Source organism: Procambarus clarkii, chromosome 42 (genome assembly GCF_040958095.1).
Source record: "Procambarus clarkii isolate CNS0578487 chromosome 42, FALCON_Pclarkii_2.0, whole genome shotgun sequence".
Taxonomy (NCBI): domain Eukaryota; kingdom Metazoa; phylum Arthropoda; class Malacostraca; order Decapoda; family Cambaridae; genus Procambarus; species Procambarus clarkii.
Window position 1 is genome coordinate 20,346,379 of NC_091191.1, and position 26,865 is coordinate 20,373,243.

The following is a 26,865-nucleotide window of genomic DNA, read 5'->3' on the forward strand; positions in this document are numbered from 1 at the left end:
GCTTTGGAGAGAGATGGGCCTTGGATTAGCTGCATCTTTGGGTTTTGTGATCGGCACTGTCTGCCCTATTCAAAGCTGTAGGTCTAGTTCGAGAAGTCCAGGCTGAATTAATTTAAGGTATGCAGCGTCTCCCTGTTGGCCGAGGTATCTAATTATATTACAGGTTGTCTCCAGGGAATGTATCTTTGTAATTTTTCTTAGCCCGACTGAGCTCATCCAGTGTGAAAGGGGTATTAGTATCAGACTTCTGCACATGCTGTATAGATTCTGTGCCACCTTCCGTCCTTTAATTCTGTCTGCACTGTTAGTTCATCTGGTGGAAGCTGGTTACTGGCTCCTCTTTCTGCAAATTTGGTTGCTAGTACCAAGTGGTGAAGATGCGAACAAGCTTGAATGGTCCCCAAGCATATATGCAATCGAAAACTCCACACCCCAGAAGCGATTCGAACCTATGAAGTCAGGGGCACTATGCAACTGGCGAACACAGTACCTTAACCACTCGACCATCCATGACTGTACAAAAGACGATGGTAGCCTTGGCTATTTAGCCCACCGTCCCGACGGCACTTAGTGAACTTGGGCATAGTTATTTAATCAAATCACCTCATTCTCGTGGGGTCACGTGAGCAACATAATGAGGTGATTTGATGAAATAACTATGCCCAAGCTCACCTCCAAGTGGTGAAGATTTGTTTCACAAATCAGACAGGATTTATGTGTTGGGAAGACTTCATATTTTTGTATTTTGATGCTCGGTAATCACATAAAACTACATATTGTATCAAATAACTGTGTCAGAATTGTGATGAGGAAGGGGGGGGGGTAGTGTGAATTCATATATTTGTCAGTTCTCATGCTTTTAACTCCACAAAAAGGTTTTGCTTCTTAAAATTTATGCACATTATTAACTGACTGTTGTTTAGTTCGACAGTAATATTTTGAGTATCCTTGTCCAGGTAGGGAATCCAAGGCAGTTCAGGTGATGGTGGGTGGAAATAGTGCCTAGAGTCATTGACAAAAGATAAAAATTATTTCATTTATTTGCGAAAGATAAAGAAACTTTCCTGCATTCCATTTTAATTTTTGCGAGTTATAAATGTATGTTGTGAACAATTACAAATCTGAACATTTTAAAAATTGAATTGCATTCCATATCATTACTTTTATTTAAATTGTCTGACAGATTGACTCTTTGAAATAAAGGTGTGGATGACAAACTATATTCACAGCAGAGAAGAAATTTATACTTATATTTTAAGGATGTAATCATCATGTGCTTACATGATAAATCATACTTATGTCATCCCAAAACTTTAAAATTAATATTTTCATAAAAATCCCCATCACTTTGTTGATGAGGATTGGCCGTCCAAACCGTCAAATTCTCATAACCGTCCAAACCAATATGGACCCACACCCAAGCGAGAATTTATTCATGCGAGAACAAATTGTGATGAAACTGGGAGTTGCGCTGTTTTATTCGAATCAGAACTGAATATATTGATTTATTTAATATGTAATCTTAGAATTCATCTCGCTTACGAGGCCTAAGAAAATAGTTGCAACTCAATCCTCGCGCGGGACATCTCAGGTATGACAGAAATATTAAACGTACAATTCATATTTTAATAACGTGAATAATCCTCCAAATACCTAAATTTAAGTATTAATTCGTAGTTGTTACGGACCCGAGCCCAACGTCCGAGCACGGAGCAGTGACGACCACGCCATCTGTGGGACAGCTCCCGAAACCCCCTCCAAATGGACGGCACCATCGAGTGAGGACAGGAAATACCAGCCACAAGGGCTAGTTTCCCGTCCTGATCAGCTCATAACACAGCCGCTGCTGACCTCTGGTGAGGTGGCGCTTAGACAGCAACGCCATCTATGGAGTGGATAGGTGGGCGTTTGGGTCTGAGCCGGTAAGTGACGTGCCCTAGAGTGTCCCTATTACTGATGACGTGTCTGATTACAGAGTCGACCTGGGACTGCTGTAATGGAAGTTGGATCAGTCTACCCAAGGCAGTCGTCTTGTCTCCAAGTGTTTGCTGCAGCAGCTGTGAGTCGCCCCCCGGATGAACACTGTGGTGTTAAACTGCCTGTGACGAGGCAGTTGAGGGATTGTAGTACCCGGGACTGACTAGTGGAGACGCTTAACCACTGGGGTGTTGTGGCGAGGAGAGTGGTCTGTGGGAACACATGAGGCTCCTGACTAGGGTTCGCGACCTTAGTATCGATCGTGGAGTGGCCTAACCAGCGTCGCTGATTGGAACCTGCCAGCTACCGGCTGGACTTGTGGTTGATGGCCTCCACGACGGTGCCCCCAGTGGAACTGTGATTTGGCTGGCCGGTAGCCAGGGTAGACTCAAGAGGATCGAAGGATTCATAGTGAGGCCACAAGAGCACCAAGAGCTTCGCATCGTGAGCACCGTGAACGTCCAGAGTCTTCAGAAGAAGACAACGTTGTACATTATAGTGTTTATTCCTCCCCCTTGTGATAATCTTTATATTATTTATGGTGACGGTGTTAATTATATTAAGTTTTTTGCCTTTATTTCCCTTCCCCTTTAATTTACTTGTGTTACGGATCACATCCCTTGAAAGCCACTACTAGCTTGGGGCCGGATACCCTTCCTCTAACAACATCAGAGAAAGAACCCGGTTGCGACCCGAGAGGGCCGTAACATAATTAGCATCCCCAGCGGGATCCGACCCCTTGTCAAGTATGTTTGACAGGGGTGGTGAAGTGGCGCAATCCCTGTAAATAATTCCCCGTGTGTGACTATTAAGACGTTATACGTCCTGTGCGGTGCTCGGAGTGACTAAGTGCAATATTGTGCAGTGCGGTGCTCGCTGTGATTAAGTGCAATATTGTGTAGTGCGGTGCTCGGTGTGATTCAGTGCAATATTGTAGAGCGAGGAGCTCGCTGTGATTAAGTGCTATATTGTGTAGCGCGGTGCCCAGTGTAATTACGTGCAATATTGGCAAGTGCAGTGTTTGGCGCAATAAAGTGCAATATTGACATAGAACAGTGCTTGGTGCGTTAAGTGCTAAAGTGAAAGCGGTGTGTTAAGTGCTAGTGTTCCGTCTCAGTGACAATGGCAGAAAAATCGACCATCGACGATCTGGACAATGTTCAGGCTTTTCTGAACAGGGAGGACTGTCTTGCCAGATTAAAATATCTGGGCAAACAGGAACTCGTACTGGTGAGTGCCTACCTGGAAATCAAGATACGTGCCAGTGATTCCCGTGTGGAGATCTTGTCATAGGTTCACCGGCATTTGAAGGCCGAAGAAAAACAGGAAGGTGAGGCACCAAGTACAAAAGAAAGTGAGGAAGTAGCTTCCACTGAAAAGGAAGATAAAGGCAGTGACATTGACAGTGATGCAGGTGAGCTAAATATAAGTTTACTTACAGTCAAAATGCGTGCCTTGGAAATAAATCGTGAGATAGAATGGAAGAAGTTAGAAATAGAACGAGAATTAAAAGAAAAAGAATTGGCGATGAGGCGTTTAGAATTAGAAAGAGAAGAAAGAAGAGAAGAACGAGAAAGAGAAAGAGAAGAGCGAGAAAGAGAAGAGAAACGAGAGAGAGAAGAACGAGACAGCAAGAACGACGAGACAGAGAGGAAAGAGAGAGACAACATGAGCTAGAAGTATTGCGGTTAGGCGGTGGTCGGAGGCAAACGACGGACACAAGTTTTTTCGATCCGGTGAGGAACATCAAAATGGTCCCGAAGTTCAACGAGAAGGAAGTTTCAAAGTTCTTCGCGGCCTTCGAGAAAGTCGCAGCCTCTTTGGAGTGGCCAAGGGAGAATTGGGCCATCATGATACAGTCTTGACTGGGAAGGCCCAAGTCGCCTACTCCACGTTGTCCCTTGATGACTCTGGCGATTACGACAAGGTGAAGAAAGTGGTGCTCATGGCTTACCAGTTGGTACCTGAGGCTTACAGGCAGAAGTTTAGAAACCTGAAGAAGACCTCAGAGCACACTTTCACCGAATTCGCCACCATCAAGGAGCGACTTTTCCAGGAATGGTGTGCCTCTCGGAAGGTGGAGACCAAAGAAGACCTCGAGCAGCTCATACTGTTAGAGGACTTCAAAGACTGTCTGTCTGGAGATCTAAAGACGTACCTAGAGGAACAGCAGGTAGAGACCTTAAGTGCGGCAGCCACCATGGCTGAGGAATACATCCTGACGCATAGGCCTTCTGCTAAGTACGTCCCGAGGAATTACCCACGCCGGTTTGACAAACCTCATGACGAAGAGGAGAGACCCGCCCCACAAAGCGCTGAGAAGACGCCCCCAAGTAGCCCTCGAAGGACTAGTCCTAATAGTCCGAAACACCGGAGTCCGAGGAGGAATATGGTGTGTTGGACTTGTGGGCAGAAAGGGCATGTAGCTGCTATGTGCTGAGGCAGAAGAGGTAGCGGCCCACGTAGGGAGGTGATGTTAATGAGTTGTGTAACATCACCAGCAGGAAGCCAGTCTACGACTACTCAGGAAGAACCAAGTTTGTTCGCCCCACACACTTCAGGCGGGTATGTAACGAGTGATCATACTGGTAGATCAGTAGTAGTGCTCAGAGATAGTGGAGCAGCCCAGTCCCTGATCGTGAGAAACTCGTTACCCGACAGAGTGAGTGTGGATGGGAGACCAGAGGTTGTCCTGGTTGGGTTTCCTAGGACGCAGTACATCGCCCCCTTAGTGTTGATACATCTCGACTCGCCTTACCTCAGCGGCACATGTGCATTGGCAGTAGTCGATACCCTCCCTATAGCTGGGATTGACGTGGTACTAGCCAACGACTTGGTGACAGATTGGAGCAGCAATCTTCCCAAGGTCGCAGACGAGTCAGCCGGAACAGTAAGGTCTGAGGTAATAGCAGGCAGTGGTAATATCCCGGTACAGACAGGTCCGGAATTAAATGTGTTTAATCCTTCCTCTCACCCGCAGATCGACAGCATTATAGCAGTCTCTCCTGATTCTTCTCCCGACGAGGAACATACGGTTACGATGGCAGAGGCAACTGAGCATGAAGAGAGGTCTCGTGTGCAAGTACCCACGGATACCAAAGAGTCTGGAGCGAAGGCGGATGTGTACTTGCGGTATGGCAAGGTACAGCGTTCATTGAACCAGCCAGAGATTTCCCAGACGTCGGAGGTATGTGTGAAGGTTCTAGAGCCCTCTTCAGTCCAAACCAGGCTAATGGATATAGCCGGTTATGGACATTACAGGCCCAGGAAGCTTATCCCTCAGTTGACCAAATGTTTCCTAGCGGTATTTTGTTTCATTCTTGTATGTGTTCTCAGTAAGGACCAGTGGACGACCTGACGGATGGTGGCTCCCTTGAACATCGAGAAGAGTTCCCAGGGATTGGAGACGTGCACAGTGAGTGATGCAGTCAAAGGAGGGACCTGGAAGGTAATGGTAGACACAGGAGGTACGAGATATGATAATACGAGTGTCTGTTTCCGACAGGTTGACACCCCCCGCGTGATTGCTGAGCCTAAATGCAGCGTTATACGGAACGTTGGTCGACCTGACGGTGGCAGAGCGAATGCCATCCTCGATGTACGAGCAGCCCTGTTGGAACTAGGTGTGAGCCTAGTAGAGGCGTATGCTGTGAGTACTGATTTGACTGTCGCTGTCACTCTAAATAATCCAACCCCTGTATTCCAGGTTCCCATCTCCCTGAAGGACCGCCGGACCGGTACCAGAAATACCGTCTGTAACCAGCCATCAACGGTGCCACGACACAGGGAGGTGTCGAGTCGCCCCAGATCGTGTCTACACCGATCCTTACTCGAGAGATGTGAGATTATACTCCGGATTGACATCTCGGTGAAGATGTGGGATGTTGCAACAGGCAGGTCATTGCCTTCCATCTGCAAGTTTCATCTGTGCCAGAGTTTCCCGTTCGGACAGTTCTGTGGACAAGACAGCCTCATCACTCCCGTTTATAGTGTACGTGAGTCCATTTGGAGTTGTGTCCCCATACTAATTTGGTTTGTGTTTCTCTTTATAGAACCCCCAAACCAAATTCCTTTTGGTGGGGAGGTGTTACGGACCCGAGCCCAACGTCCGAGCACGGAGCAGTGACGACCACGCCATCTGTGGGACAGCTCCCGAAACCCCCTCCAAATGGACGGCACCATCGAGTGAGGACAGGAAATACCAGCCACAAGGGCTAGTTTCCCGTCCTGATCAGCTCATATCACAGCCGCTGCTGACCTCTGGTGAGGTGGCGCTTAGACAGCAACGCCATCTATGGAGTGGATAGGTGGGCGTTTGGGTCTGAGCCGGTAAGTGACGTGCCCTAGAGTGTCCCTATTACTGATGACGTGTCTGATTACAGAGTCGACCTGGGACTGCTGTAATGGAAGTTGGATCAGTCTACCCAAGGCAGTCGTCTTGTCTCCAAGTGTTTGCTGCAGCAGCTGTGAGTCGTCCCCCAGATGAACACTGTGGTGTTAAACTGCCTGTGACGAGGTAGTTGAGGGATTGTAGTACCCGGGACTGACTGGTGGAGACGCTTAACCACTGGGGTGTTGTGGTGAGAAGAGTGGTCTGTGGGATCACACGAGGCTCCTGACTAGGGTTCGCGACCTTAGTATCGATCGTGTAGTGGCCTAACCAGCGTCGTTGATTGGAACCTGCCAGCTACCGGCTGGACTTGTGGTTGATGGCCTCCACGACGGTGCCCCCAGTGGAACTGTGATTTGGCTGGCCGGTGGCCAGGGTAGACTCAAGAGGATCGAAGGATTCATAGTGAGGCCACAAGAGCACCAAGAGCTTAGCATCGTGAGCACCGTGAACGTCCAGAGTCTTCAGAAGAAGACAACGTTGTACATTATAGTATTTATTCCTCCCCCTTGTGATAATCTTTATATTATTTATGGTGACGGTGTTAATTATATTATTAAGTTTTTTGCCTTTATTTCCCTTCCCCTTTAATTTACTTGCGTTACGGATCACATCCCTTGAAAGCCACTACTAGCTTGGGGCCGGATACCCTACCTCTAACAACATCAGAGAAAGAACCCGGTTGCGACCCGAGAGGGCCGTAACATTAGTCTTAAAAGCAAAAAATCCTCAAGGCTGTTTATTATTAGAAGTGTGTTTTTAGTAGTTAACTATGTTTAAATGAGAATTTCGTAAGTATAAGTGTAAAATGATCCAGTTACAAATGTGTATATAAAGGGAGGAGTCGCTCTTACTATCTCGGTGATTTTGTTTAAACATTATTGCACCCAATTGGAAAATAAGATTTCTGGTATATATATACAATACAATTTATTAATGATATAAGATACAATTTGTATAACATATTGACAAATTAAAAAAATTATAACATGTTTCTAAAAATACTGAAAGGAGACAAATTGTTTTCGTAATGGTCATCGAACTAACAGTTCTCATTACTTTAAAAACAAATAGTATTTGTAATAATTACATATAATTTGTTATAATTACAAGTAAATATGGAAATACAGGGTAATGGTATCAAAGCAATGCAGGGTATTATTCAAATGACTGTTTGATATAGACATGTTTATAGATACGATAATATTCTTTGGGTTATACACCTTGAAACCCACTCTTGGGGTACTGACATCCGTTCCGTCGGGTATGTGTGCATAGTTTATCAGATTTTTTAAGATTGCTTCATGTTGCGAGTGAACCCTGGATCTCTTAAAATAGGCAAGTTTGGTAGCATCTATCCACCGTTGCTTAAATAGGGTGATGGGGGGGTTAAAATTATAGTAGTGCAAGTGAAGACCTCGGGTGTCCAGGAGGGGCAACTATCTCCTTCCTCAGATCAAACAGCTTCGGCGTCTTGTGAACCTTTACATAGATGACAGTTGTGTGGAAACTTCCCAGGCCTCCTAAGACTACGTACAGATTCTTCAGTTTATTTTTCTGAAGAAAAAAAGAGCATGTTGTTAATATGGATACAGTGCACGAATAAGAAGTAAATATTGTCGGGGTTCAATCCATAAGAGGGTGAGTAACAGTATACCCAAGGTCACTCACCGTAGCCCTGCGGGTCTTCACTGTATCCTCGTGGTGCCACTGTACGCCAGGAGAGTATCCCAGTCAATCCCAACCGGCCTCTGCTCGAGAATGAGTGAGAACACAGCTTGTTCTCTTAACTGCTGTGTGCCCGCCCTGACAGAAGGCTCTACTACTAACCACAAGGTCGCCAACTGGTGTTTCCCGTGTCCAGTAACACGTCAGTGCTTTTGTTGAATTGTGATAACAGTGGCAAGAACACACTTAATAGGTCTGATATCAGGCAGGTATTTATTTCTATCACTATTTCCTTTCATGTATTATATAGCCACAAGAAACATGGAGGGGATGATATAAACGCCAAGGTATTTTGTGTTTTACTTAAAACTCAAGACATCACATCCGTATATCAACAAGTAAACAGCTATTTCATGCGTAAGTCGCTCGTTCCCACATATAATCATGAACTCGCCAAGCTGGCAATGCTTCCCGTCACGTCAATGTCAAAATCAGCTGGGCGACTCCCACCGCGCGAATGTTCGTTTATCTGTTTGTCTGGCATGAGGCGCCTGTTTCTTTAAATTCTCAAGGATCACTAAATGTTCAAACAACACAATATCTGCGACAATAGCAATAGAACGTAAATACTTCGCTGCACTAATCTTGAGCTCAATCAAACATTTCTATATTAATGAACACACTAATTCACTATCATGGTATAACACACTGCACCTCATTTAATGATAACGCATGCAAGTATATGTTACTGGAGTTCTCAGTAATTCCTTTCGTGGGCGAATATTCAATTGATCACTGCACACATGAATGGTTATTCAATACACAAGCATAGACATATATATATATATATATATATATATATATATATATATATATATATATATATATATATAGATAAATCATAGATATCAATAATAGTAATAATATAGTTACTGGGCACATAGCCTAACACCAAATACTGGTACATTTATATATATATATATATATATATATATATATATATATATATATATATATATATATATATATATATATACATATATATATATATATATATATATATATATATTCTCTCACTAAATGATCATATTAAAGTCTCATGAAAGACATTATCAACACAGTAAATTCATCAATTACTCCGGGTGCCTGCACACACCAATAATAATAATAGATACCGTGAGTGCTCTATGTAGCCCCACTCTGCACACTTGTGCCTTACTGTGACATAGGGAAGCCTTGTTCACGACATACAAAATACTCTGGCTAAATAATATAGTTACTTAATAATATAAAGGGGAATTGGGAGGGAAACTAGAATCACCTACTTCCACCTATCCTCAGGTGAGAGTTGAGTTGTAGCTCCTGGTCCAGGCTCCCGCCTCGTGTAGGGAACGCCCCTACACACACCCTGTCGTGTCCTCCAGAAACCCAATCAACGTCCCAAAATAAACGTGTCGTCTCCGTGTTCTGTCCTCCGCGGGTCCGTGCCCCTCCTCCACGTCTTGTAGGGTTGGAGTCGGTCTCCCGGCCGTCAACTTCTTCTCCCAACTACGGCTGCCAACCTACGTCTCGGCTGCAGTCGTATGGATTCCCAATTAGTGTCTTCTTTCACTGCTTCCCAGTGGATTGGCCCAGCCACTACGTCGTCACTGTGAAGCTATCAGACGTCCCAGACGATACTGCCTAGACTTCACCTGCACAGCACCCGACCCTGGAGCACTTGACGCTCAATATTCCGTCAATTCCCTCTTCGGTCCACACATGGAATGAAGGAAGACCTCCCGGTGTACTTGCAGACTACAGGTGATGCGTAAGATCCACGGGAGTGGCGTATTACTGTCAGATTGACAGGATCAACCTTCACACATCCGTCCACCTTGACGTGTCGTGTCAGACTGATGGCGCCGCCGTGGCGCTATGACCAGACCTTCGTGACGTCATACTTGCCAAGGGAGGTTTTCATTGGCTCCCTGTGCCACATTGCTGTCGGTGACCAATCTGGTGCCACTGACGTCACACAGTTTTGGCGGCAAAACGGAGAAGCCCGCGTCATATTGGCTTCCTAAAGGGCCTATACCACAGGCCAAAATACTTTTCTTTCACGAATTTATCGCCACTTCGAGAACACTACATTCTCCCACATATATCAAACTGATGCCTGCGACGTAGAGAACGCTCGGGTAAAGAGGACATGACTCTTACAGCAGGCGTGGGAGAAATATAAGGGGGGGAACACCGTCACAATATATAACAAAAATCATTTAAATAATGACAAAGCTTAAATTACAATCTTTAGGAAGGCGAAGAAGGAATTAATATGAACAAATTCACAAGGGCCGTGATAAGGGTTCGAACCTGCGTCCGGGATGATCCCAGACGCGCCTTATTCTACTGTGCCACGACATGGTAAAAAAAAATTGCAACTCTGAGTGCAACTGCCCTCACAAGGCTCACGCAGCTTCTCCGGGAGAAGGCGCATCTGGGATCATCCCGGACCTAGGTTCGAACCCTCATTACAGCCCTTGTGGATTTGTTAAATTTATGCATCACACTATTGTGGTTTGAGTGTAATGAGATAATACTGGTTCGGTAACATAGTTGATATTGTGTGGAACTTTTTACCACATAACATATTAGCAGTGGGGTACCTTGATTGTTTCAACCATAGGTTAGACACGTATATGAATGAGATTGGGTGGATATAAACAGCTGTCTCGTATGGGCAAATAGGCCTTCTGCACTTTCATTCGTATGTTCTTAATGGGGTTAAGAAGTGCAATGTAGCTAAATTTGACTGGGGAGACATTAGGTGCTACGAAATAGACGAGGAATAATCGAACATTTACGAAACCTGTACATCTTTCATCAATTATGGCGGTTTAGTTTGCATTTATTGATCAATTTAATAGGTACAAGATTGTTGTACTTACCATGAACTTCGCAATCAGTTGACGAATGTCGACCGCAACATTCTCATCTGTCTGCTTACACTTATCTACCTTACTCCTTCTTTCTGAAATTACAAAATAAGAATTTTATAATTTAATATTTAACCTGTTATGTATATACGCATATTCAGAAAAAAATATTTAATTTTAAAAACAAATAAACATAGTTTTACCGATACATGTATACTGTCGCTAATGTTGGTACCTTCCAAACTTCAAGTAACTATACTAGAGATCTTCATTTAATCATGGTTCAACTGGTAGGAAGAGTCAAGGGACGCAAGTTCAATCCCATTACAGTCCCACCATATTTTAGCGCAGATAAATCACACTCTTGTGAGTTCATTATATACAATATATTAAAATTCAAGAACCTAACGTAGCTTTTTTTCACCACAAGCTAATAAACAAGCAGCTTAGTTTGGATAACACAATCTATTGATCCTCGAATTTTCGAATGACTGTAAACTTCCCCTGACCAATTCTCCTAACTCTCATCTTCACTACTTATTTACTAAGACTTTCCCAACTTCTTACCTCTGTCTAGTATGAAGTAGCCGAGGGTAATGTGTCCGTGGTCTGGGTCAGCTGCAACATGTTTGAGCTCCTTGGCTTTGCTCCAGAGAGAATCTTGCAGTTTCTTCATGTTGAGTTTCACGCTATCTGGCAGGTCCAAGTGGGCGTAGTGGGTATCATCCCTCCTGGCGGGCATTTCGGATGCGATCTGCAATGAAAATAACGCAAGTTTAATGTGTCTGGCAAGTTTAATATATAGATGTTTATTTATTCTATAACTCCTATGATTGTAAAGGATTCCAGCTATTTTCTTACGTCGTGAAAGCATTTGTGATGCGATCTGCACTGATAATAACACAAGTATAATATACCAGCCCATCCTCCAGTTTTGGTAGTACTTACAGTAACGATGAGGACCATAGTATATTTACCGACGTATAACGAAATTAGAACGTAGAAATCTGAACTCTGAACAAATTTGAACAAACCGGAAAACTATTTTTTTTACTTGTTATTTTGAGACTAAACTGTAAACTGTAAAAAATGTCATCTGAATATATTGTGGAAAGGTTTGTAATGTTGTGTACCTTGACTTTAGCAAACCTTTTGATACATTGCCAATCTTTTGACCATTACAAAACCATATTTACATCGTCTTGAAGTGATTAATCCAACTTAATATAGCAGCCCCAATACCGTGAGCCTCTATCTTTATTATCAATCTTTCATGTGGCACTTTAGCATAAGCTTTGCTAAACTTATTACATTTTCAAAGACTTTAGTTTACAAACACACAACTGAAACTGAATAGAGCTTACACATTTTCGAGTTTATATCTACATTTGGGTGAGGTGGATGAGGTGAAAACAAACTTTCAACAATGGGTATTAAATTCAAACACAAGACAGAACACGAAACAATGGGTATTGAATGGAAGTAATTGTAGAAAGCCTATTGGTCCATATTTCTTGATGCTTCTATATTGGAGCGGAGTCTTGAAGTGGGTAGAATATAGTTGTGCATTAATTGGCTGTTGATTGCTGGTGTTGACTTCTTGATGTGTAGTGTCTCGCAGACGTCAAGCCGTCTGCTATCGCTGTATCTATCGATGATTTCTGTGTTGTTTGCTAAGATTTCTCTGGTGATGGTTTGTTTGTGGGAAGAGATTATATGTTCCTTAATGGAGCCCTGTTGCTTATGCATCGTTAAACGCCTGGAAAGAGATGTTGTTGTCTTGCCTATATATTGGGTTTTTGAGGCTTACAGTCCCCAAGAGGGCATTTGAAGGCATAGACGACGTTGGTCTCTCTTAAAGCGTTCTGCTTTGTGTCTGGAGAGTTTGTCATGAGTAGGCTGGCCGTTTTTCTGGTTTTATAGTAAATCGTCAGTTGTATCTTCTGATTTTTGTCTGTAGGGATAACGTTTCTACTGACAATATCTTTCAGGACCCTTTCCTCCGTTTTATGGGCTGTGGAAAAGAAGTTCCTGTAAAATAGTCTAATAGGGGGTATAGGTGTTGTGTTAGTTGTCTCTTCAGAGGTTGCATGTCGTTTCACTTTCCTTCTTATGATGTCTTCCACGAAACCATTGGAGAAGCCATTGTTGACTAGGACCTGCCTTACCCTACAGAGTTCTTCGTCGACTTGCTTCCATTCTGAGCTGTGGCTGAGGGCACGGTCGACATAAGCGTTAACAACACTCCTCTTGTACCTGTCCGGGCAGTCACTGTTGGCATTCAGGCACATTCCTATGTTTGTTTCCTTAGTGTAGACTGCAGTGTGGAAAACTCCGCTCCTTTCCATGACTGTTACATCTAGAAAGGGCAGCTTCCCATCCTTCTCCATCTCGTAAGTGAAACGCAACACAGAATTCTGCTCAAATGCCTCCTTCAGCTCCTGCAGATGTCTGACATCAGGTACCTGTGTAAAAATGTCGTCAACATACCTGCAGTATATGGCCTGTTTCAAGTTCATGTCGACTAAGACTTTTTGCTTGATGGTACCCATGTAGAAGTTTGCAAACAGGACACCTAGGGGAGAACCCATGGCGACCCTATCTACTTGCTTATACATGTGTCCATCCGGGCTCAAGAAGGGTGCCTCTTCAGTACAAGCTTGGAGTAGTTTCCTTAGACTGTTTTCTGGTATGTCAAGAGGAGTACAGGCCGGATCACGGTACACTCTGTCGGCTATCATCCCTATTGTTTCATCCACAGGTACGTTGGTAAACAGAGATTCTACGTCCAACGAGGCTCTTATCCCTGTGGCCCGTGTTCCCCGCAGCAAGTCAACAAATTCCTTTGGAGACTTCAGGCTGAAGGTGCAAGGAACATAAGGAGTCAGCAAGCCGTTGAGTCGTTTCGCCAGTCTGTACGTGGGTGTGGGTATCTGGCTGATGATTGGCCGAAGTGGGTTTCCAGGCTTGTGTGTCTTGACATTTCCATACGCATATCCAGGTTTATATTCCCCAATAATCTTTGGCAGGTGGAGTCCAGATTTCTTGGCGTTCACAGTTTCGATCAATTTGTTGACCTTTGCTTTCAGTTCGGCTGTAGTGTCCTTCGTTATCCTTTGGAATTTAGTTTGGTCAGAGAGTATGAGGTTCATTTTCGCCAGATATTCGTCTTTTTTAAGAATGACGTATATTGGCGACTTGTCGCCTCTCCTGACAACTATCTCCTTGTTCTCACGAAGGCTCTTAGCTGCCGCTTTGAGCTCGGGGGACAGTATGGTGCTTCTGTAATTGCCTCGATTCTTTCCTCCTTCTGCAATAAGTTCTGCTTGTAAGATATCTTTGGTGGTGACTTTCTTTTGTGCTTCGAGGTCGAATATGTCGTCCAACAGAATCTCCAACTCCACTTTCCGCGCCATCTCACTTGGTCTGGACATAACGTGACAGTTTATACCCAGATTTAGGAGAGTGACTTGGTCCTCAGTGAGGTTGATTCCTGCAAGGTTCAGGAAGCCATCTCTTGGTCGTGGAATTGCCATAGGTCCTCCATATAACGTTGTTAGTTTCTTGATTATCCTTGTTTCAGTGCTGAGGTGATGTCGGTCTGTGAGGATGTACCTATGAAGAGACAACTAACACAACACCTATACCCCCTATTAGACTATTTTACATGAACTTCTTTTTCACAGCCCATAAAACGGAGGAAAGGGTCCTGAAAGATATTGTCAGTAGAAACGTTATCCCTACAGACAAAAATCAGAAGATACAACTGACGATTTACTATAAAACCAGAAAAACGGCCAGCCTACTCATGAGAAACTCTCCAGACACAAAGCAGAACGCTGTAAAAGAGACCAACGTCGTCTATGCCTTCAAATGCCCTCTTGGGGACTGTAAGCCTCAAAAAACCCAATATATAGGCAAGACAACAACATCTCTTTCCAGGCGTTTAACGATGCATAAGCAACAGGGCTCCATTAAGGAACATATAATCTCTTCCCACAAACAAACCATCACCAGAGAAATCTTAGCAAACAACACAGAAATCATCGATAGATACAGCGATAGCAGACGGCTTGAAGTCTGCGAGGCACTACACATCAAGAAGTCAACACCAGCAATCAACAGCTAATTAATGCACAACTATATTCTACTCACTTCAAGACTCCGCTCCAATATAGAAGCATCAAGAAATATGGACCAATAGGCTTCCTACAAGTACTTCCATTCAATACCCATTGTTTCGTGTTCTGTCTTGTGTTTGAATTTAATACGCATTCAATACCCATTGTTGAAAGTTTGTTTTCACCTCGTCCACCTCACCCAAATGTAGATATAAACTCGAAAATGTTTAAGCTCTATTCAGTTTCAGTTGTGTGTTTGTAAACTAAAGTCTTTGAAAATGTAATAAGTTTTACGAAACGCGCTCAAGTGTCGCGTCACACTAGAAATAAAAATGAATTTTGGAGAATTGATCTTTGAATTACCATCAGTGAAAAGAAATGTAAGAAAGATAGAGAAAATTCGTGTTAGAATTATTAATCTTACTTTTTCGGTCATATTTAATAATATATGTCTACAGGAAAGACAGCTACCAAAATATACTAATATATATATATATATATATATATATATATATATATATATATATATATATATATATATATATATATGTCGTACCTAGTAGCCAGAACGCACTTCTCAGCCTACTATGCAAGGCCTGATTTGTCTAATAAGCCAAGTTTTCCTGAATTAATATATTTTCTCAAAACTTTTTCTTATGAAATGATAAAGCTACCCATTTCATTATGTATGAGGTCAATTTTATTTTATTTGAGTAAAAATTAACGTAGATATATGACCGAACCTAACCAACCCTACCTAACCTAACCTATCTCTATAGGTTAGGTTAGGTTAGGTAGCCGAAAAAGTTAGGTTAGGTATTCAAAAACAATTAACTCAGGAAAACTTGGCTTATTAGGCAAATCGGGCCTTGCATAGTAGGCAGAGAAGTGCGTTCTGGCTACTAGGTACGACATATATATATATATATATATATATATATATATATATATATATATATATATATATATATATATATATATATATATATATATATATATATATATATATATATATATATTATAATATAAATAAACAGCCACTTAACACCTAGATGTGATCCTTCGTGAGTCTAACCAGTTACTGACTAACTTCTCATGGCGGGAGCCGCTCTCGTTTCCTCAACATATCAAATGACGATTTTTAATTAATATTAATTTTACTTAAATGGAGCCATATAATGGGAATACAGTAATCATTAATTAACTAAATTAAAGAATGATCAGATTTACATACATAAACAGAAGTAATGTAGTTATTAATATAAGTTATATATTTATAAAATAAGAGGAAATTGCTGGCAACTGCCCAACATAGCAGGAAGTAATGTCTCACGGTATTGCCAACTAGATGAACAACTAAAACAGTTTCTCACGGTTTTGCCAACTGGATGATCAGTAAAAAATATAACTTTCTCATGGTAAGGCTGACTAGCTAATCACCACAAAAAAAAAAAAAATAATGGTTTCCCGCGGTATGGTCAACCAGATGAACATTACCAAAATATAACATATAAGCACACAAAAGTACTGATATAAGCATACAAGTAATGATATAATATATAAGCATATACAAGTAATGATATAATATATAAGCACATACAAGTAATGATAAATAAGCACATACAAGTAATGATGCATGGAACAAGCAATTATCAAATATTTATATACATATCCAATAGGGGTACGTAACAATCGTCACATAAGTCTCTTAAAGGAATTGATAGGAAATGCAAAGACTGTTTATTTAACACAAAGGGTGGAAAAATGATGTAACGATGCAGTACTTGAGTATTTTAAAAGTCGAATGAAGCTTACTGTATACAAATGTAAATTTGACTATTTTCACTTGATTGACGAATAATTTTAGTTAAGGAACGATGAAAGGATGCTGGCAGGTGACCGTCTGGTAAAAGTTTGCAACGTTATGAAACAGAACAAGTGTTTGAAGTGTTGAACTGCATAAAGAAAACTTATTTGCTAGAAGAAAAAAAACTAGTAATAGTTAAAAGCCTGTGAAATATTATGTTATATATTTTGACTATCTAATAGCGTGTTGCTACATTTCTCTTTTATGTATTGCTTTGCCTTGCTAATAGTGTAATGCCGCATTTTTGTCTGGCTCACTTAGCACAAGTGAAGAGAAAATGTTGAAAAACTTGAAATATATATAACATAATATTTCACAGGATTTTATCTACTTCAAATTTTTCAACGTTTTTCTCTTCACTTGTGCTAAGTGAGCCAGACAAAAATGTGGCATTACACTATTAGCAAGGCAAAGCAATATATAAAAGACAAATGTAGCAATACACTATTAAATAGTCAAAATATACAACGTAATAATTCACTGGCTTTTATGCTTTGATTATCTAATAACGTATTGCTACATTTTGTCTTTTTGTTATGTTTTGCCTTGCTAACAGTGTAATTCCTGGAATTTGTATGTGGTGATCACACCACCTCTCACTGCTCATAGATATTGGTTAATGTAAAATATTTTTATGGAACATGACTCCTCTTATTCAAACCTTTTTAAAACTTGGATACAATATCTATGTTATGGTTCACCTTCTCTCTCAATATAGATGTAGGATGGTGGAAGTATTTTTTTTTTAAACTAAAAAGACATCCTATGGTATAAAACTGAGAATGAAATGAATCTGTTGTATGTTTTGACTAGTTGGCTATTTGTTATTGCTACATTTTTTTTTATTTTTATTCAATGTAAAACATATCAACAACGTTTTACCGTGCTATATTTTGGCTTTAATACCAAGTAAAATAATGAGGGGGATGTGGTGAACAAGTCACCCCATTTGATGAATTTGACCTTCATAAAGTTAAAAGCTGCTGCATTTAGGTTTACATTGAATAAAAAAAGCACATCAAGAATGTTTCACCTTGGTCTGAGATTTTGTGTGATGGCTGTCTGATAGGCGACGATTTTTTTTTTATACTTTTGCGGAATAAACAGATTGACTGAGCCCTCCTTAATCTGGACAATGTTACATGGATTTTTCTGTTTATATAACTGTTATGTTTTCCAAGTTTCCCGAGGAAAAATACAGACACTCAGAGCCATGGTGAGGATATGACTTAAGAAATTGACAGGTAATGGATGAGATGGCAAGTGAATGACGGGGTTGAGGATGGGATGTGGGGTATGAGAGATGACTGTGACCTTAAACGATTAGGGGTGATGGGCAGTATCCGCTGCTGGAGTTTTTACTTCTACAGCCGAAATTGGATATTAGGCTGTGACGTATTGTTTAAGTTCTGTGTCACTGTGTGATAAAACTCACTCAATGTGTTGATGTACCGCCACTATGGAGGCTAGAAACAACACCTTCAGACTGTCGACATAGGACAGACTACGAGAGTGAGTTAGGGGCTGTCTGTCTGGCTGCTGGCAGCGGACATCTGGGTACCCCGTCCGACCCATCCCCCTCCCCTTCCCTCCTCTCACATTACCACTAATGCCCTACCATGCCACTTCTCTTCCGCTTCCCACGCCTTTCCTAACCTAACCTTACAACATAATATACCCGGTCTCTTAGTCATGTGTTATCATGTAGGGGACAGCTCCTGCTCTCAACATGCTCAACTCTTACCCCACATACACTTTTAACTTACTATACATGTCCACCGGTTTAACTCTACATTCCCCTTACATACACTTTCATCTTACACACATGTTGCTGCACACCTGTTGTTATACTTACTCCTACCCCTACACCCCCCTTTTTCAACCCCCTTTCACCCCCTGGCGAACCAGAATGTGCAGCGAGACGACCCCAGGGAATGCCCGCACCTTTTGAGACGTGTCCCATATGCCTACCTGTGACAGGTGTGCACACTGGCATACCTGTCACATCTGTCACACACAGTCTGTCTTAATTTACGCTACTGCAGTGAATGGGTACATTGTTGTTAAACGATTTGGCAGGTCATATACCAGGAAAAATTCAGATTAAGCACTTGCTCAAAATGCTATGCATGCTATAACATGTATGAAATAATATTTCAGAATAAGTTAAGTCTCTCAGCTCTGGTTTTAATATGGTGAGTCTCCCATTATGCACCAGAGATGCATCTCTGAGTACGTTTTTTTTTTATTACTAATCAGGAGTTGATTTTAATTAATTTGATAATTGACAATGTAATTAATTTTGGGAAGTAGATTTTTATGTTCAGTCTTCAAACGGTTGTTTTTTAGTGTTAAATTAATTATGAGCATTTTGTGAGATTTTTTTGTGTGGTCTAGTGATGTGAATATATATATATCTCATTTTCTGGAGTACACGTGTCACGTACGCCATCCTTTACAGGAGTAATTAAAGTAATTCATTTGTTATTAATACAGTAACAGCAGCATTTTTATGTATGCTGCAACAAAGAATTTAAGGGTGATGTGGAATGTTTTCCACAATAAATAAAACCCTGAATCCAAATGTTTTATGAGCAGTCTTCATTTAATTGTTCTGTAATATCTTGTAATATCACTATAATATCCTGCATCAGTGATGTAATATCACTGTAGTTCAGGGGGATCCTGTGCTTCTCTTCCACCTCTTCTTTATAGGTACAACATTAGCCAATTTCCAATATTTTAATAGCTCCGTTGTTTCAAGTGAAGAGTTAAAGGCGATAGTAAGAGGTCCACAAATGATGCAGTTGGCTTTCATTAGAATCTATGCTAAGATCTCCCCCAACAAACACTTTAACATTGCTGCAATGTTACAGGAAATTTTTGAGACTTGTGCCAACATTCTATTTAAGATGCCATAAATATAATTGTGTGCAGCTGTAGCTATAATCCCAAAAATGTCAGCATCAATGTTGGTCAAATCCAGCCGACTCTGGCACCTTTTGAAAGTTGCCTTAATGGCATACAAATGTCTTAAAACTTGCAAATATAAATATATAAAATAACTATTAATAGAATCATAATAAAGAGTAATTCAAAATACTTTTCTGTGTAAAGAAAGTCATGTAGTGCAAGTTGGAATGGAAGAAATTATTGTTGCATACAGGTCCGTCTTAACAGCATTATATGGGCCCCCTGGGCAAACCGTTGTGCAAGGGGGGGGGGGGCCCTAGGCAAACCATTGTTCCGGGGCTCCTATGACAACCACTGATAGGAATAAGAAGTAAATGGTCGATGATATTAAACACACACTTATTTTATTGGCACTTCAACAAAACTGGCGTTGAAACATTAAAAACATGCTGTAGAGAATCTATAAATTTATCTAAAACATTTGAACAAGGCTTGAAAAACACAATAATACTCAGTAAGCTACAGAGATTAGAGCGCACAGTATGATATTACTTCGAACTTCATATTATAACAAGCATTTGCGACATTTCCTTTCACAATTTTTATTATTGGCTCGAAGTAAATATTCTTCAGGATGTCATTTTCCATGCACATGAAAGCTTAGTTCAAACGCTGCTGCCCCATTGTGCTAGGAAGCATGGGGATGCACAGGTGGGAGGGGGGGGGTCTTGTCGGGTGTCCTATCCTCTAATTGTGGCTCTATAGTGGGTATGGAGGCTTATTCATGAATGAAATTGCTACCTGCTCATTATTATGCCAATGGTTGACCCCTTTTTCACTTCCCAGATTCGTGGGATGAGCGACCAAGCCCCCCGAGTTAGAGTGTGTTGGAAGACCAGGCTCTGTAGCCTCCGCTACATTGGACCCAGGACATGTTCCTTCTCCCAGTCTCCCGACTCTCTCTCTCTTTGCTCCCGTCCCACCTCTGTGGCGGGGTTGAGTTCTACGCCCCCAGTGGTGACCACTTCTTCACCTGGTGTGGCTCCATCTCTGGTTGCCACCTCTGCACTTTTACCCCCTTTATTACTGGGAGTGTTCAGCGTCGTCACTTCCGCACTCGTTCGTGCATGATTCCTTTCCAATCTCCTTCTTTCCAGGCTTTGTTTGGTCCTACATGGACTAAGTATTTTGATCTTAGTCATGTCGACACTAGTGATTTATTTCTTCATAAGCACCTTGTTGATTCGGTGGATAAGTTGGTCATTTTTAACCCCATCCGTAGTACTGGTACCTATGGTGTTGCAGCCCCTTCTCAGGAAGCGGCTGCCCGCTTTGCTTCGTTATCATGCATTGGGGAGTCCTCTTTTCGGATCTCCAAAAATGTCCTGTTGAATGCCTGCATTGGCACAATTGTTCTCCTGCACCATGTCGTGACTGGTGACAGGGAACTTTAGGATCGTTACGAGGATATAAAGCATAGCCTTGAGGCACAAGGCCATTCTATCCTCCAGGTGGATACCTCCATTCTGCCCTCACGTGGTCCAGACCATCAACTTCTTTGCGTTGTGAAGGTCACGTTCGATGGTTAATCCCTTCCCTCTTCAATTATTCGTACTGGTGTCAGTACTCCATTCAGGAGTACATCCCCTCTCCTCGTCTCTGCAGCAGGTGCTAGGGATTTCGGCATGGTCCCTTCAGGGGCACAAGTGAAATGTGTGTGTGTCCCTTGTGTGGAACTTCGGGTCATTCGATGACGGAGTGCCCTTCTTACCAAACTCTGCATCAATTGCGGTGATGCCCACCCTATCTTCTCACGCAAGTGTGCATTTCAAATTTGAGAAAGCCATTCTCAATTAAAAGCATCGTGATCATTTGTCATTTCCTGAGGTTAAGCATCAGATTCGCCATCTCTCTCTAGAATGTCATAGGCTCGTGTGTTGCGTTTCCCTTCTACTCACTCTCTTCCACTTCCTCAGTTTCGCAACCGTTTCGAGGTCTTGGACCCCGACACCTGCACCGCCACCTCATCAGCTCCTTTGCATTCTGGGCCTAAGGGTCCTCCTGGTTCTCTGCATGGTCTTCCTTACTTCCTGGTCTTCCTTGTCTCCTGTGCCCTCCTTGTCTCCTGTGCCCTCCTTCCCTTCTCGCCACTCCCCTCCTTCTTAACCCTCCCCTCTGTCTCCTGGTCCTCCTCGCCGCTTGCCTGTTCAGGCCAGTGTCCATCCTCCTCCCAACGTTCGGCATGTTGCCCATTCCCGTTCTCTTTCTCCAGCTGAAACTGTCGAGGCTGTCGCCCAGTATATTACTGATGGTACGCATATTTCTCTGCGTCAGAAGAGTAAGCCTGACACCTCTTCTTTTTTCCTCCATAGCGGGTAAGGGGCTTTGATGTAATCCAACCTTTCGACTTTGACACAATCCCTGCTTCCCCTCCCTTTTCACTGGCGGGTCTCCTGTCCCTCCTAAGGTGGTTTTCTTGGCCCTTGATCCTCTTGGATGCTGCCCTTGCTTCGGTGCCCGTCCTTACCCCCTTACCCGCTCCTCTCTGTTGCCTGCTCCCGCTCCGGACTCTGTCCATTCGCCCCTGGTCCGTTCTTCTGCTCCCTTGACTTAGTTATCTTTGCTAGCTTTAGCTGTGCTCTGTTCCCCTGATTTCACTGATCTTGATCCTGTTATTCCTTATTCCATTGTTCTGCTTTGCCTTTGTTTCTCCCTTATTAGCTCTGTTTCTTTTTCGTCAGTTCTTCAATGTGGTTTTTATGGCAACTTCCATACTCCGACGTCTCATCACTCAGTATTCCCCGCTTTGTGTTTCTCCAGGAGCCAATGCTTGGCTCTCGTCCTGGTAGCTTCCATGGTTATTCCTTTTTCTCTTCGCCTCCAGATCTTGCTGGGGCCCCTGCCTGTACTGCTCTCTTGATATTCCCTTCGTGCCTCTACTTTTTCAGTGGCCCATTCAGTGTTCTGCAGCCCGTATCATTGTGAGTAAATGGTATACAGTCTGTTTTATTTATCTCCCCCAAAATGTCCCTCTTTCTCTTCCTGATCTTAAACACCTGTTGGACTCCTTACCAGAGCCTGTGCTCCTTTTGGGTGATATTAACTGTCGGCATACCCTCTGGGTAGATGTTCTGGCAAACACCCGGGGCTGCCTTCTTGACTTTTGTTCTTCGGTCTCTACCGAATTCTGGTGAGCCAACTCATGTTTACTTCAGCACATGCACCCTTTCCTGTCGTGATCTATATATCTGCCAGTCTTCGTCTTTATTTGGACTAAACTTGGCGGGTGCTTGATGACCTACATAAGTGACCATTTCCTCATCCATGTCACCTCTTTTCGCCCTCCCCACTCCTTCCCTAGGTGGCAGTTTGCCAGGCCTGACTGGAACCTCTTCACTTCGCGTGCTGCTCTTTCCCGCCTCTGATCTGCCTCTTCCGCAAGCCCTCCTTTTTCATGACTGTTTATGATGCTACCCTCTGCTCTGTTACTTGTTCTATCTCCAGGGACGCATGGAAGTACGTTCCCTGGTGGAATGCAGACTGTGCTTGGGCTGTCTGCATTAAGCGTGCATCCTGAAAGAAACACGTAGACGCCCGTTTTTGTTTAGTTTCGGAGGACGAGTGCGGTGGCCCGTGGGGCCATCTGTACGGCTAAACATGAGGATTGGAGATCTTTCGTTTCCACCATTACGTCTGACATTCCTCTGCCCCTGATCTTGGAGAAAATCTGCAACATAACGGGTAAATTTGTTCCAGATGTCTCGCCTGTCCATCATCTCCGTGGTTCTATTGTAGCAGATCCAGTGTCGGTGGCGACCGAACTTGGTTCTCACTTTTCGACTGTTAGCGCCAGCTCTCATCTTCCTTCTTTCCTTACTCGTAAGCCCCCTTCTTGAATCTTTTACCTTAGGTTTTTGCACTTCTTTTTAGCTTCCCTATAATGATCGCCTCTCTTTGAAAACTCCAGTCTGCCCTAGCCCCCTGTAGTTCTACGGCAGCAGGCTCAGATGATATTCATTATTAGATGCTTCACTATCTCCCTCCATGCACGTTTCAGTTTTTACGGAGTGTTTATAACCGAGTCTGGGAGTCGTCGTCAGTCCCTGAGGACTGCCTAGAGGCGATTTTTCTTCCTATTCGGAACCTGGTTCTCTAGGGTAATCCCCTTGAAGACTTCCGTCCCATTGCTCTCATGAGTTGTAGTCTGTAAACTCTTTGAGCATATGGTCAATGTCCAAACGATGTGGTTCATGGAACGCTGTCACCTCCTTTCCCCTTTTCAATTTGGTTTTCACAAGTATAGCAGCACCACTGATGTCCCCGTGAACTTGGAGATCTATATTCGTACTGCCTTTGCTGCTAAGACCTCCGTTGTTGCTGTCCTTTTCGACCTGGAAAGGGCGTATGACACCACCTGGCGATAACATACTCTGTCCCAACTTAATTCTTTTGATCTTCGTGGTAATTTCCCCCTCTTCCTCCAGAGCTTCCTTTCCCGTTGTTTCTTTAGAGTGCGGCTTGGTACCCCACTCTCTCCCTCTTTTCGGTAATATGAGGGCATGGCCCAAGGTAGTGTTCTGAGCACTACTTTTTCTGGTTGTCCTCAATGGTCTTCTTTCCTCTCTTCCCTCTGACATTTTCACTCTTTATGTTGACGATCTTACCCTCTGCTGTTAGGGTAATTCATTTTTCCTCAATGGCGGCTTCAACTTGAGATCGATGTGTCGTCCAGAGCCTCCAATCATGGCTTAAAGTTCTCTGGCAAAGAAATATACTATGACCTTTACTTGGAAGCTGGTCGTCCTTCGACCCTCCTTTGTCGCCTTATGGTAATTCTCTTTCGTATAAGGATTCTTCTAAACTTTTGGGGTTAATTTTTGACACTCGCTTGTCCTGGTCACCCCATATCGCCTACCTCAAAGTTGAATGCTCTTAGGTCCTTAACTTAAGGTCTTGTCCCATACTTCGCAAGGAGCTGACTCCTCTTTACATTCTCTTATGCTATCTAAACTTGAATATTGCTGTCCTGCTTACTGGTCTGCCTCTCTCTCCACCCTTCGTTATCTTGATGCTCTTCACTATACTGGGATCCGTATTAGCTCTGGTGCCTTTTGTTCGACCCCCTACCCCAGAGTGTGTATGTTGCATCCTGTCTCTACATGATCGACGTGATTGCTACTGTCTTCGCTGCTTTGCGCGGTCCCTACACACCCTACAACACTCACTCCCGCTTATGTCGTACTTTGAACATTTTCCCTATTGTGGGCCCGGTTCCCTTTCACCACTTTCCTCTTTCTGTACAGTTGTCTCGTCTGCAAGATTCTCTCTTTGTTCGTGTTGCCAATGTTTCTCTTCGTGTCATTCCGTCCTTGCCCCCTTGGAGGGTCCCTCTCCCTACGTTGTGTAGTACCTTGACCTGCAGAAGTCTCTTATCTCTCCTACAGTTCTAAAACGCCTTTTCCTTGCTCACTTTTCTTCACACTCCTGCTCCATCTCCGTCTTCACAGATGGGTTCAAGTCTGCTGACTTTAGGCTACGCCTTTGTGTTTCCTGACTGGACCTGTGTGTGTCGCCTGCCTCCAGAGTCCATCATCTTCACAGCTGAACTTTATGCATTTTTTTTTGCTCTTCGTCAACTGCTTTCTTGCCGTAATTCTTCCTTAGTTCTTGTAGTGAACTCTTTGTGCCCTCATGACTCTGGAGTCCTTTAATCCTGTCCATCCTGTGGTCATAGAGATTTAATATTGGCTGTTTTGTATCTCCAGCAGATTTAAGACTAGTTTTGCTGGGTTCCCAGCTATATTGGTTTGTTTTTAACCTTTAAGCTGCTAAGTGGTCCTGGGGAGATTTACATCCCAGAGCGCAAGAAAAAAATAATAATTTTTTCGTCCTTTTAAAAATGTTAATTTGTATTCCTTGAGCACAGGAAAATAATAATAATAATAATTCTATTGTACTTACCAATGACATAATCGAGCCGACAAGTTCGCCGATGACGTCACAGAGTGAGCGCTCAAGGGTGCTGCGTCAGGGAGCCGTCACGTGCGGTGGCCCGAGTTGCAGCAATTTTTTTTTTTTCGCGGCATTATTTACAGTATCTATAGCACGTTGTACATTAATTTTTTCGCTAGTATTGTTCCAATTAGTCACTTGACATTATATTATAGTACAACTGGTATAAATTCACTACGCATTCACGTATTATTGTCACAAGTATGCAGACCAAAATGGTACATTGTACACTTCCTGTAAAATATATATTTTTTTTCAATATTTACACTAAAATTCACTTAATATATACTTGTATTTACAAAAGTACTAGACACTTTGTAGTCCTGGAGACTGTGATACTGTGCGAAACAGTCGACATGTCACAGAGGGACGGCACACGCTTCGCACTTTGTCAACACCAATTTACGTTTCTGTGGCCTCATTTTTGTGCTGTAACACACAACACATCGACGCTGGCCTGCTGCACGAGCTCCAGTTGGTGGTAATTAATTTATTTGGTGTACCAGAAAGGCCTCCCTGTAATCGAGCCTGGGTGCAGGAGCATGGTTCAATATTAGGTCCCAAATGGGTATTTGTATGCCAGAGGTGACTTTGCGTAACTTACCTAGTAATTGTTTCACAAATTGAAAACTAAAAGAAATTTAATATGGTTTTCTACCTGTTTTCACAAGATACATGTTATAACTGTTGAGCATTGTTACGTCAATAAGGTGGGAAATCATCATCATAGTCCACTTCACTGTTTTCTGTACACACTCTACAGCACCCACCATCATGTCACATTTATCAACTAAACGCATGTTGATGTTGCAGTCCATCACACAATCTGCTTATATATTACTTGTTTTGTTGTTCTGTTCACCTTGCCACTGTCCACCATTGTACCAGGGTGAATGGTTGTTAACATGTTCACTTCACGTCTGTCTTTCCACCGGACTAAAAGCATTGCACCACTTTTTCTTACCTCGCAATCACCTACTTGCATAGCAGTGCCAAACA

The 26,865-nt window shown here is 42.7% G+C and overlaps 1 protein-coding gene across 1 annotated transcript; it reads right to left on the reverse strand.

Annotated features, from left to right (window-relative positions):
* Positions 1-7,525: 7,525 nt before the first annotated feature.
* Positions 7,526-11,702, reverse strand: LOC138373390 (uncharacterized). The gene is made up of 3 exons (XM_069339588.1): positions 11,521-11,702; positions 10,966-11,048; positions 7,526-7,924 (listed from the first exon to the last, which is right to left on the reverse strand). Exons 1-3 carry the CDS (start codon positions 11,693-11,695, stop codon positions 7,763-7,765), a joined length of 420 nt encoding a protein of 139 aa, XP_069195689.1. The 5' UTR covers positions 11,696-11,702; the 3' UTR covers positions 7,526-7,762.
* Positions 11,703-26,865: the final 15,163 nt, after the last annotated feature.

Coding starts and splice junctions, on each gene's coding strand:
- LOC138373390 (XM_069339588.1), bottom strand. CDS start 11,695: ATGCCCGCCAGGAGGGATGATACCCACTACGCCCACTTGGACCTGCCA. Junction 11,049..11,520: donor CTACTTCATACTAGACAGAG/GTAAGAAGTTGG, acceptor TTGTAATTTCAG/AAAGAAGGAGTAAGGTAGAT. Junction 7,925..10,965: donor AACTGATTGCGAAGTTCATG/GTAAGTACAACA, acceptor TTTTTTCTTCAG/AAAAATAAACTGAAGAATCT.